General features: G+C 41.7%; 1 protein-coding gene across 1 annotated transcript in view; it reads right to left on the minus strand.

The window, feature by feature from the left end:
• Positions 1-13,409, minus strand: part of DPY19L1 (dpy-19 like C-mannosyltransferase 1) — a 38,997-nt gene that overhangs the window by 13,934 nt on the left and 11,654 nt on the right. The window contains exons 8-15 of the mRNA XM_028749900.2: positions 13,293-13,350; positions 9,775-9,866; positions 8,554-8,653; positions 7,029-7,106; positions 5,379-5,465; positions 4,284-4,349; positions 1,598-1,678; positions 6-107 (exon numbers count right to left, since the gene is read on the minus strand). Coding sequence (XP_028605733.2) covers positions 6-107; positions 1,598-1,678; positions 4,284-4,349; positions 5,379-5,465; positions 7,029-7,106; positions 8,554-8,653; positions 9,775-9,866; positions 13,293-13,350 — 664 coding nt within the window. The remainder of the gene's footprint in view (positions 1-5; positions 108-1,597; positions 1,679-4,283; positions 4,350-5,378; positions 5,466-7,028; positions 7,107-8,553; positions 8,654-9,774; positions 9,867-13,292; positions 13,351-13,409) is intronic.

Here is a 13,409-nt window from a genome sequence, read left to right on the forward strand (position 1 = left end):
ATTACCTGTTTTTCCATGAAATCAAACTCCACAGCACATGTGTACATTGAAGTATGAAAATCCCTATAACCAGTAAATTTTGCCTTCAGCAGGTTGCTTATATGAGCCTGTTAAGAAATTACAGTGAAAATGTTTGTTAAATGAATTATTTCAGAGATTAAAAAAAAAAATAGAGTGGAAAGTACAAAACGTTGGGTTATGCTACATTAAAATTGGTTCAATACAAATAAAAGATCATGGAAATGTCTGAGAAAAAGAACAGCAGTTAATTTGCCATGTTAAGAATAAACAACTTGTAGACCATATAGTAGACACTAGGCGAGGGGCTGTCAACTTTTTGGGTGGGTGAGCACATCTGAAATTTTAAAGAAGTGCCCCTGAGTACCAATCACTAACTGGCTGCTATTGGGCATGGTGTGACACAAACTGACTGCCACATCTAAAAGGGCAGAGAGATGGGATAGTAAAAGTGTGTGGACATGCCTCCATACGTAATGGGAAATGCACCTATATTATCCACTGCTGTGTTTGCTCAGAGATAAATATTCACAGCTCTCCTCTGTTCAGAACAGGACTGTGGGTCCAATCCCAGCATCCAATGAAAAGTGGGCATGTTGAAGGATACGTGTTCAATGTAGGAGAAACCAAGTCAGTGCAAACAGAAACTGTGGAGGACAGCAAGCAGCCTCTCTCATGCATTGTGGGATTCTGAGGAACTACTTACCAAGACTTTTTGCAAGTGTCATAGGAGGTACACATGGGCACAATGTTATCAATGAGCACCACACTGGCAACCCCTGCACTAGGCCACAGATAACTGACATGTTGCAGTTTTATTAGATGAAATTTGCGATGCATCCAGTGGAAGATTATATGTGTTTAATTCTTAAGGTGCATGAAGAAGATGATTGTAATTTTTACACTCTATAAAGTTCAGAATTCAAAATTTGTGCTCAGAAATGTATGCTCTATGAAAGAATTTGGGTGGTGTTTGTTTAATAATAATAATAATAATAATAATAATAATAATAATAAATTATTTATATCCCGCCCTCCCCAGCCAAAGCCAGGCTCAGAGCGGCTAACAACAGTAAAAGAATCAATTCATTATAAAATCAGTTCAAATCGAATTAATGGCAACCATTGGGCTAGAGTTCTGTGAGGATTACCAAAGGAGGGGGTCAGGCTGTGCCTTGGCCAAAGGTCTGGTTCTGAGTGCTTTAACATCCTGACAGATTTTATTTGATTAAAAGAATCAAACAACTACACTACTTGAAAGTTTTGCTGAGTGTTCAGCAATGAATGTTTCTTTTCAATCGTTTGCAACTCTTAATTGTCAATAAATTTTCAGAGTCCCCTATAGGGAGAGACTGATTTTTAAACCACCATGAGGACTGTAGCTCTGTGAAGGGAATAGGGTCTCCAAACAATTATCAGCACCCTTAAGAAACTACATATCCCAGTATTCTTGAGGAGGGGGTTAAAGTGGTGTGCTACTGCTTTAAATGTATAGTGTAGATGGGGCCTATATGATGAAGAAGACATACAAGAAGAATTCTGACAGTGAACAAATGAAACAAGGAAGTTTTAAACTTACATCATCAGCTGTTCCAAATATTAGGCACATCAAGAACTTCAAGGTAATTGTCCCCAAAAAGCAAGAAAATCCTTCAATGGCCTGTAAAATGAAAGGCATGGTTCAACTGAAGAGCAGAAGCAATACTCAGCATTTAATGCAAGAGGCACTTTAATTAAAATACATATTATTATGCAACTGTTTCTCTTGTTCTTATCTACAATTTTTTATTACCATATTTTTCGCTCCATAGGGCGCACCGGACCATAGGGCGCACCTAGTTTTTAGGGGGGGAAATAAAGAAAGAAAAATCCCGCTGGCTGTCTTGGCTAGCTCTTTAGCCACGCACAACCTCTCCAGCTGGGAGAGGCTGTGCACGGCTTTGTTTTTAGCCGCGGGGCTGGGGCCGGGTTGCACAGCCTTGCTGCCGCTCCCGGAGCTTGCGGGCTGGGGGAGCGCTCCGAAGGCTTGCGGATAGCTGCCTGAAGCCCAGGGAGCGCAGTAGGAGTTGGCACTGTGCTCCCCGGGCTGCAGGCTGCAATCCGCAAGCCTTCCGGGCCCGGCGGGAACTCCCGCCGGGCGCCGAAGGCTTGCGGATAGCTTCGTGAAGCCTGGAGCGCGAGAGGGGTCGGTGCGCACCGACCCCTCTCGCTCCAGGCTTCAGCGAAAGCCTGCATTCGCTCCATAGGACGCACACACATTTCCCCTTCATTTTTGGAGGGGGAAAAGTGCGTCCTATAGAGCGAAAAATACGGCATGTTGTGTGAGAGCTGAAATGGTAGGTTTTTAAAATTTTAACTATTGGTGAAAGTGAAGTGAAGTTTTTTATGCTACTTTCATGCAAAATTTAATATTCACTCCCTCTAATGCTGAATTTGGATGGGCTATGCTGATGGCTTTGTGGCCAAAACAGAGATACCCATGCACGCATGGAAAGATTAAGCATATTGGAGTATACGAAACACTTTGGGGAAGGTAAAGGTAAAGGTAAAGGTACCCCTGCCCGTATGGGCCAGTCTTGACAGACCCTGGGGTTGTGCGCCCATCTCACTCAAGAGGCCGGGGGCCAGCGCTGTCCGGAGACACTTCCGGGTCACGTGGCCAGCGTGACAAAGCTGCATCTGGTGAGCCAGCGCAGCACACGGAACGCCGTTTACCTTCCCGCCAGTAAGCGGTTCCTATTTATCTACTTGCACTCGGAGGTGCTTTCGAACTGCTAGGTTGGCAGGCGCTGGGACCGAGCAACGGGAGCGCACCCCGCCGCGGGGATTCGAACCGCCGACTTTTCGATCAGCAAGCCCTAGGCGCTGAGGCTTTTACCCACAGCGCCACCCGCGTCCCGATACTTTGGGGAAAAACACCTGCAAAAGAGGATCAATCTTTCCCCCTAAACAAGTAAACTAGCTGTTGTACATGCAACCTCTCAAGAATACAGGAGAACAGCAAGAAATAAGTGCACATAGCCCACCAAGATGCCAGAGACGGTTACTTGAGGTTTAGAGGAGAGTGACGTCAGGAGGAAACCAATGCCCACAAAGGGCTGTCCAACCAGTCCCTCAGAATGCCAGTCACCTGCACTGTACAACTACTGAGCTGTGATGCCAGCATCACACAGGTGACAGGTTTAGAACCGAGGAGAGGTTACAGGCAATACTAGACCGTGCAGCATCTAGAGCATGGGAAGCTATAATGTCCTCTGACCTTCTCCTATTCATTTACTACTTTGGCTTCCCACCTACAGAGGTTGTTCACAATATGTGATGGATTCAAGGATTCAAGGCAAAAGTCACACACAAACACACCCCACCCCAGCCGACGTGTAATGCCAACAGGGAAGTGAATGGCTGCATGAAGCAATCTCAGAGCACAGCATTTCATTCAGGCCTTACTTGTTAATAATAAAGATGAGGTTATAGAAAACAAAATGACCTACAATGCATCTATTTCATGTAGTGTTCTCTCTCAAGAAGCCCTTAGCAAATCAAACAGGAACTGACAACATTAGCAAAGTTCAGGTATTCAACTTACCAAAAAGTTGCTTAAAAGAGACAACAGTCTCCCAATAAATTATTCTCCTTAATAAATACAAAACGCATTCAAGCCCCAACACCAGCTATCAATCACTCAGCTGCTGGCCAAGGACCTCCAAGGCCTTGGGATAGCCTTCAACCAGCCCAGTCCAGCCCAGCCCAGCCCCTTCTCTGCTAGGCCCAGGTGCTTTTCAGTAACATGTGGCAATGCTGGCTTTGAATGGAAACTTATCACCTACAAATCATCCTACTGACCAACATAAAGGTAAAGGTAAAGGTACCCCTGCCCATACGGGCCAGTCTTGACAGACTCTAGGGTTGTGCGCCCATCTCACTCAAGAGGCCGGGGGCCAGCGCTGTCCGGAGACACTTCCGGGTCACGTGGCCAGCGTGACATCGCTGCTCTGGCGAGCCAGAGCCGCACACGGAAACGCCGTTTACCTTCCCGCCAGTAAGCGGTCCCTATTTATCTACTTGCACCTGAAGGTGCTTTCGAACTGCTAGGTTGGCAGGCGCTGGGACCGAGCAACGGGAGCGCACCCCGCCGCGGGGATTCGAACCGCCGACCTTTCGATCGGCAAGCCCTAGGCGCTGAGGCTTTTACCCACAGCGCCACCCGCGTCCTACTGACCAACATAGATGGTAATATATTTATAACACAAAATGTCAATCCTTACCCATACGCGGATACCTCTTCTACTACACATTTTCAGGATGTATTTAGGACCCAGTTCAAGAATACCCTGAAAATAATTAAATTAGTTCATTAAACAGCAATATTTATATAACACTCCTCTCTCAAATGGAGTCCAGAAGGATGAAACAATAAATAAGTCAAAATGAAGTTAGAAAATGCTCAAAACCAGCATTGTAAAAGTATTAATACCAGACACTGAAGTTATTGGTTTTATTGCATTACACTTCCATGGAACACTGAAACCCATTGCTACTGCTTTTTAAACATATACTGTGCTGCCTGTTATGCAGGATTCTACTGTACAATGGCACAAACTATTTGCACATCACATAATCGGACTTAGGCAGACCCACGGACATCCAGTTTTGCAATATGTTAACCCAATAACCATATGACAGAATGGAAACAAGTAATGAGCTAAGCATACGTACACTTCTCCAAGAACATACATAACCAATCATCCAAAAAGACAAACCAGGAATGTCAAAGGCCCACCCTACAGTGCCATTCTGTTATCTTTTTGAAGCTGTACTACATGCATACTTCTTTTGATTTAGTTCACTATTTTTGGCTTTCACAAATAATGAAAAGTTATATAATCACACTAATTATCTTATCACCAAATAAAGGGAATGTTACTTCTTCCTGCAAACCTATGGTGCTCAGAAGTTGCCTGTATTCAGATTAAGTTGCTTTCAGAGCATGAGACTTGCCTCTTGTTTATTAAGCTGATTCAGAAGGTGGAATTCTGATGCATATTATAGTGCTCTTGAAACTTGAGTTCTTCCCCATTCACTGCAATGTCAAGGCACACAAATCCATTGTGACAACAGCATTTGTTCCCAAACCGCAGTGAGTAGGAACACTCACAAGGGGCTCTATGTATTCACTGCAAAATGATTCATCCTTTTGGATAAAGCTTATTTCTGAAATGGTACAATCTCCTGTCTCCAAGTAAATAACCAGTATCTCCACCCCACCCCACGTCCCAGCCTATATGAAGCGTCTTATAAATTATTGCAGTAACTCAGTATAGTACGACAAAGGATTCTTGAGTATTCCTTAACTAACTTACCCAACTAATTACCAAAAAGGCCGCATAATATGATGTCAGCAACATAGAGTTTCCAAACATAAGGACAAAACATACTCCAAGTGATGCCTAAAGGGATATAAACATTTGAACATATTTTAATGCAATCTTTAAGCTAATAATGGATGTGACAGATGCAGTGTCTATGAAAACATTAAGTTTTATTAAATCTTCAAACACAAAAGGTGCTATCTTGAAACAGCTTTATTTCATTTGTAAATATTTATTATCGCAATAATGTAGCTTCCTAAAACAATTTTTACAAGAATCCCTCAGAATATGCAAAATGACAATATATTGCTCTTATTTACTACCCACAGCACCATACTTATTTTTAATACTAAACTAATATGACAGAAAATAAATAAAAAGAATCTAGTATTAAGCTGTTCCATGTGGCAGATATGTGATATAAGTCTATACATGTCTACTCAGAAGTCTCATTCAGTTCAAAGGGACTTAAGCTGAAATAAGCAAAAAAGTAAATACAATTTCATTTTTTGTCTACACGCCCCCCCCCCTTTATGAAAAACCTGCAAATATAAACTTTTATGTTTCTTTTTTAATAAAGATTTTGGCCTCTTTTTGTATCATGACATTCGGAATTATTATTTTCCAGAAAATTTGTAGCTAGCCTTGCTTGTCCATTGGGGGGGGGGGATGGAAGTAATACATGTATTCAGGCCAACTAAATTGCCACAATATAGCACAAGTAATTGTTCAAGTTCTCTTGAACTCTTTAGGCTGGATAGCAAGCAAAATTACCACCACCAGGGGAAGAAAAGGCAGAGCATGATGGAAATGCCCCAAATCTACTGAAACAGGGAGGCTACTCTTCAGTGCAGTGATCTTGGGGCAGGGCTAGGGCAGTCATGTGATGTTGGGGACAGGCCCCCAGTCCTTGCTGAACCTGTAAGTGCTCCCCTCTCCCCATGCTAAAAAAAAATAAATGAAGATGCCTAAAGTCTGCAATTTAAAACATCTTTATACAAGTGTGCAGGAAGGTATTAGACAGATCTGGCTGAATACCCAGTATGAAGAAGTGTCCTAGAGAACTCAACATGTCTGTTCACTAATGTGTGCCATTTGTTTGTCCTTATAAAAGTGTTACCCTTAGGGCTGTAACTCTTGAATTTTTCAGAAAGCTACAATGTATTTGGAAAATTCACATCATTTTTCATTTTCCGTCTTCCTTACCCTTCATAGTGGAAAGTCATCTCTTGACTCAGGTTCACAATGAATCTTAGCACATATTCTGTATATTTGGTGGGATATAGGAGTGATCATCAAGCTTGCACATTCTTTGTTTTAACTGAATTTATATACCGCTCTATACCTGGGGGTCTCAGGGCGGTTCACTCTCCCATCAAACCACACAGAAACTTTAACACAAACTAGGACCTGCACATGTAAATGTCTAATTGGATTCACTTGAGTGGAATAGAGGAGTGAGAACTTAAAATCATATGCAGCACCATTTTCTGATAAGAATAAGCCTCCAACCAATTTAGTTTCTTTCTTCAGTTGCTTTCTTATTTAAAAAACCAACTATATACCACTATATTCATGATTCAGAAGTGGGTCACTTTAAGAAATTGATTCTACCCTAAATAATTTAAGACTAAGTATTACCATATGTGCATAAAGTATCTTCTGTAGTTTGGATGAATCAATCAATCCTAAAATATAAATTCCAAAAACTGATGCCACCTGCAATTGAAAAGATAAAGTAATTGGAAAAAAAGTTCTGTTGAGAACATTATTAAGTAAATTAGCTAGGTTCCAAACTACCATGCAATTCCTTCCAGGAGACATGGGGGTGGGCTGGGGTGGGGACCATTTCTTATGTGAGCCTAAACAGTAGTTTGGATCCTGGCAGTTGCATCACAAATAATCTGAAGAGATCAGCCACTTCTGTGAAAAACTGTAAAGTGAGGCACTGCAAAATGTCTTTCCCAAAGACAATGTGTTTACATCATTGTAAGAATCAAACACATGAATGACCATTCAACATCACAAGATTGATTAAAGTTATTTCACCCATGGCAACTAGCTTTGAGGCTGAATTTGACACACTTTCAATAATAACTACTGAAGCCACTGCATTAAACTCAGGAAAAAAGCAAAGGCTGTGTTTACCCATAATGTTAAGTCATGATTTGTTCAATAAGCCATAAGTTGTCTCAAAGACAAGCAAACCATGACTTGTTTCTCCAAAGCTTGGTTTATGTTTCTCCCATCTACTCCTCACTCCTTGGCCTGAGTTTCCTGCCAGGCAGAGATAGGAACAAAGGTTTGTTTAGGGAAAGCGTCAATGAAAGCTTACTAGCTACTCATGCCTCTAGGTTGGCGAGTATCTGGGGAAGGTCTGACCAAATATTAAGCATGGATGTTGTGTGCAGATAGAATGCTAACCCAATACAAAGCACACTTCGGCTAAACAAACCATGGCTTAGGGTTATGAGTAAATCAGACCATGGAATTATTGTAATGCATTCCTTTAACACATGCCCACCATGCAATACAAATTACACCATGAGCTTATTTGTACAGGCATACACATACAGTGGTGCCTCGCAAGACAAAAAGAATCCGTTCCGCGATTCTCTTCGTCTTGCAGTTTTTTCGTCTTGCGAAGCAAGCCCATTAGCGGCTTAGCGGATTAGCGCTATTAGCGGCTTAGCGGATCAGCTGATAAGCGGCTTAGCGATCAGCTGTTAAGCGGCTTAGCGGATCAGCTGATAAGCGGCTTAGCGGCTTGGGGAAAAGGGGGGGGGGAGGAAAAAAACCCTGCAGGAACTCGCAAGACATTTTCGTCTTGCGAAGCAAGCCCATAGGAAATTCGTTTTGCGAAGCACCTCCAAAATGGAAAACCCTTTCGTCTAGCGGGTTTTCCGTCTTGCGAGGCATTTGTCTTGCGGGGCACCACTGTACTGTAATGCATACACCCTCCCACCATCACAAAGGAACCAGCTATGAAGAGAGCTAGTGAAGAAGTGCAGCAGCAGAAGTCCTGGTCCTCAACTGAGCCTGTACCTCCCACAAACATATGTGTGAACTCTATTGCTACACACCTTGTTGAACTGTTATTTGAAATGCACTATAAAATAGAAATGGATAATTATAATTCGGATCACTTTTACTGAAATTATCTTACCTGTGTTAGAAGAACAAACTGAGCAAACTGCCACGGAAGCATGAAAAAAACATTAGAAACAGATAGTGCAATCAGGCTTCTTCTATTAACATTCTGAGTCCTTGGGGAAAAAATAAAAGAGTAGTAAGTTCAGTATTAGGATTGTTCATTAATGTGAAGATCAGTAGAGAATGAACTATTTCAAATTGCTTTGTATTTTCACTTACAGTAGTCAGCTAAAAATATATAATTTTAAAAACTTTGAATAAGCCTCAATGATATGAATTCTCACACTCATAATAAATGAACTGTAAAGTAGAAATTTACACGCACAAAGGATATGCAAATCAAAATGTATGTACCTACGATATTTCTCATCACCATTGTAAAACTACTGTATCAACACAGGGGAGGAAAACCCTCAGTAACATTTTCATCTAATGTCAGGCAATATGTCTCAAGCTCACACACGACCTCAACCAGCTACCCCTTTTACCAGAGGCAGGAAGCAACTTCTGACCAAGCCACTTACTGGATTTAGGTGTAGCCAGGATCACCCTGAACCCACTATTCATCCCTAGATTGAAAGAGGAGAAAAGATAGCAGCTTCAGGAAGATCCTGTGTACACATCAACCTGGTATTTAGCCATATCAGATAGTACCTGTTGATGTCTATGGATATGTAGCAAGAGAAAAATGCCTTTGCTCCATTGCCACGTATGGAGAAAGAAGAACCCACAATTATAAAAACCTCTGATTGAGGGGAAACTGCCATCAAACCATAAGCCCCAAGAGCGATAGCAGACTAGGAGGCAATTGTATTCCCCACCACTATCAGGTTTCCATGACTACAAACCTTTCTCTAATCAAGCCAGTGAGCAGTACTAACAACACTGATGTGTATAAAGAAAGGAAAGCAACCATGAAAAAGAGCAACCATGGTGGGATGGGCAACCACGATTCTGGGGCTGCAATATCACTTCAAGGCAAAGACACAGCTAAAAACAGTTATAGTGAGGATGAGCGTTTCCTCAGTGTATTTTCAGCTCCCTGCTTTCATACCAGTGCCATTCACTGGTCCAGTTTTAAGAAAGCGGCGCTGAAAACTTTCAATAATGAACATTCCAAACGTAATAGGAATATCACGCTCTCCACAAGATACAAGTATATAAATCAATACCTGGTTTGGGATTTTGTTTTAACTCTTCATATTTAAGGAGAAAGGAGAAAAATGGAAACTACCTGAGAATGTAGGTTAGTAATAGCATCTGAACCACAAGGAACGGATATGAAAAGCTTTCACGAAGAGGGGGTGTCCACATCACACGAGTACTCTGGAAGTAAAAACTAGGTGAATTCACTGTGTGTTCCAATACTTGTTTTCCACTTCAAAGCAATGTGTTTGCAACTGAAGCTTATATATAGCAAAACTGAAATTGTGGACACTTCCACTAGCAATTAATATCTAAAACAGTGTTGCAGTAAAGACTTTAAGAGCAAAACAATGTATGCTTGAAGAATAAAAAGGTAACAAAATTTTGCAATGCTGCTGAGAAACAACTGATTTTGTTTAAACAAAATTTTATCATCTACTCTGGTAACTTCAACCGAGAAATGCAGTGGTGCAAAGCAGTAAAAGCAAAATTGCAAAAATCTCTTACACGTTCATTATTTTACAGATTAAATGATGCAGCTCATCTTCTTTCCGGCATTCTTAGTTGCAGGTGGTATAAAAACATTAGGTGGCATTCAGTGCAAGTCCTACTCAGAGTAAGCCTATTAAAAGTAATTAATATGACTAATTTAGTGTCACTAACTGAGGGCTCTTGGAGAAGAGATGGATATACATTCAATAAATTAATTTTTGTGGGTCTACTCATGAGTAAAACACTTGTTGAATACAACCCATTAGTCATATAATAGACCAATTGATTTCAATTGGTCTACTCTTGAGTATGGCCTACTTGGATTTACTCTCCATATTTCACTCAATCACTGCCATGTTGGCTTAGTAACACTCCTAGTCAAACCATTTAAGTAATACAATTTATATATAGCTAAATATTAAAAGAATCGGATGTGAAAGATACAAGATTGAAATATCTGGAAACAAAACAAAAAAGTAGGACCAGTCATAGGAATTATTATTTTATATTAGATTTTAAAGTGGCTACATGCATATAGTTAACATGTAACATTGCTTCAAGAGGTTACGGCTCTTTTCTTTGTCAAATAACATAGGTGTCACGGGGGAAATTCTAGTAAAATAATTTCTAATGTTCCTGGAAAGATTAATACTTGAAGAGAAGGGGGGAGAAAATATTTTCTGGAACACTTAGCTCTTTAACGACAAAGCTTTATTTATTTCATTAATAAATATATTGTGCAAAAAAGTTTAACTGTTATGCTGTTTTAATGGACGTGCTTATTACACTTTTTAATTATGGATATTTTAATGTTTTGATGAAACAGTTTTACTATGTGTTTTAATTATGGGTAGTTATATTTTTATAATCTCTTTTATACTTGCTGTTAGCTTTTACTTGTTTTACCTTGGGTTTTCTTCTGGAAATGAAAGGTGAATTATAAAGTATTTTAATAACAACTTAGTTCAAGTGCTATCATTCAAACAGATACGAAGGCTGGAAGCAACACAATCTTTGCTTGGGCTGCTTCCTGCTAATTTAAGTAGTGGCTTAGTATTATGTGTAAACCAAACCTATGCTTTAACAGTTATCTCCACATTTCCATAATTAAGAACAAATGTACAGAAAAACCTCCCTTTCTCATTTGTTTATTACAGTGACAAAATAGATTAGCAGCTGTGGTTTAACTCTCCAGTAAGCAACATATTGGGACGCGGGTGGTGCTGTGGGTTAAACCACAGAGCCTAGGACTTGCCTATCAGAAGGTTGGCAGTTCGAATCCCCGTGACAGGGTGAGCTCCCGTTGCTCAGTCCTTGCTCCTGCCAACCTAGCAGTTCGAAAGCACGTCAAAGTGCAAGTAGATAAATAGGTACCACTCCGAAGGGAAAGGTAAACAGCATTTCTGTGTGCTGCTCTGGTTCTCCAGAAGCAGCTTAGTCATGCTGGCCACATGACCCGGAAGCTGTACGCTGGCTCCCTCGGCCAATAAAGCGAGATGAGCACTGCAACCCCAGAGTCGGTCACGACTGGACCTAATGGTCAGGGGTCCCTTTACCTTTACCTTTAAGCAACATATTGGCCACATTTGCGTGTTATGCTAAACCAGAGCTCAGTGCAAAGTTCATAAGCAAGAACCAGGTACAGCAATAATAATAATAATTTATACACCACCCATCTAGCTGGGTTTCCCCAGCCACTCTGGGCAGCTTCCAACAAAATATTAAAAGCCTTAGGCTCACATGCACCTCCCCTTCTCTCACAAAGTGGCAGGAATTCAAAAGCTTCTGACAGGGGTGCAGTCTCTGCGGGTCTCTGGGTGCCTAGTGTTTCCCAACCTTGGGCCTCCAGCTGTTTTTGAACTTCAATTCCCATCATCCCTGACCACTGGTCTTGCTAGCTAGGGATGATGGGAGTTGTAGTCCAAAAACAGCTGGAGGCCCAAGGTTGGGAAACACTGGTAGGCATCCACAAATTTTTCAATAAGGGGGTCAGAGCTCCTCAATATTCCGCAGCCAGCTCAACACAGCCTGTTGCAGGGCTGCTGGAAGGAGCTCTGGTGTACCTTCCGAAAAGCTCAGCATGGCCTGCTATGGCCGCGACAGGCTCTGCTGGGCCCTCCCATTGCAGCAGTGGGCCTTTTGGGGGGCATGTTGGGGTTTCTCCCAGCGTGTGACATCACAGGCACACTCCATTCACCCACAATGTGGGGCGGAATCCAGGCCCTGCCTAGCTTCTGGAGTGACACAATGTGTTAACAGCAAATATAGTTAATTTCAAGAATGTCAGTGGTAGGCTATCAAGCTGGCGGAAGGAAAGGTTTCTGAACTGGTAGCTTACACCATGAAGGAGGAAAAGGAATGGAAGGTGAACACACAAATCCAAGGCTTGCTGCATTGTTCTAAACCATGGTTTAATCACATAGTTACATCAGTACCCAATCTATCCTAGACAATGAATCAAATATACTGGTAGTCACAGATTTTAGACACACTTACTTGTGAGTAAGCTCTGCCAGTTCTACTGAACTGTCAAGTAAACATGCATAGCATCATGATGCACATTACAGGAGTTTTTCATTTGCAAAGGTAAAGGTAAAGGGACCCCTGACTGTTAAGTCCAGTCAAGGACAACTCTGGGGTTGCAGCGCTCATCTCGTTTTACTGCCTGAGGCAGCTGGCGTTTGTCCGCAGACAGCTTCCGTGTCATGTGGCCAGCATGACTAAGCCGCTTCTGGCGAACCAGAGCAGCACACGGAAACGCCGTTTACCTTCCCGCCTATTTATCTACTTGCACTTTGACATGCTTTCAAGCTGCTAGGTTGGCAAGAGCAGGGACCGAGCAATGGGAGCTCACCCCTTCGCGGGGATTCAAACCACCGACCTTCTGATCGGCAAGCCCTAAGCTCTGTGGTTTAGATCACAGCACCACCCGCGTCCCATTTCATTTGCAAGCAGCAGTGCAAATAAAGGAATACTGACCAACAACCTAGGACACTTTCAACCTTCCAACTTATTTTGTGTTTTAAACCAAAACATTTACTTTAAGGGATATGAACATTATCAAATGATCTGACCTTGTATCAAACAAAAGATTTTAAATTCTGAGTAACCTACCTCCCCATGGTTGAAAAAGTAGCATGCCACTGTAAGTAGTCCTCCAAACCTATTGCCACTGTAGTACAGGGGAAAGAAAAGGAAAATAACAAATTTTGGAGTCTTTAGAAGGAGCAA

Source organism: Podarcis muralis, chromosome 12, assembly GCF_964188315.1.
Source record: "Podarcis muralis chromosome 12, rPodMur119.hap1.1, whole genome shotgun sequence".
In the NCBI taxonomy this organism is placed as follows: domain Eukaryota; kingdom Metazoa; phylum Chordata; class Lepidosauria; order Squamata; family Lacertidae; genus Podarcis; species Podarcis muralis.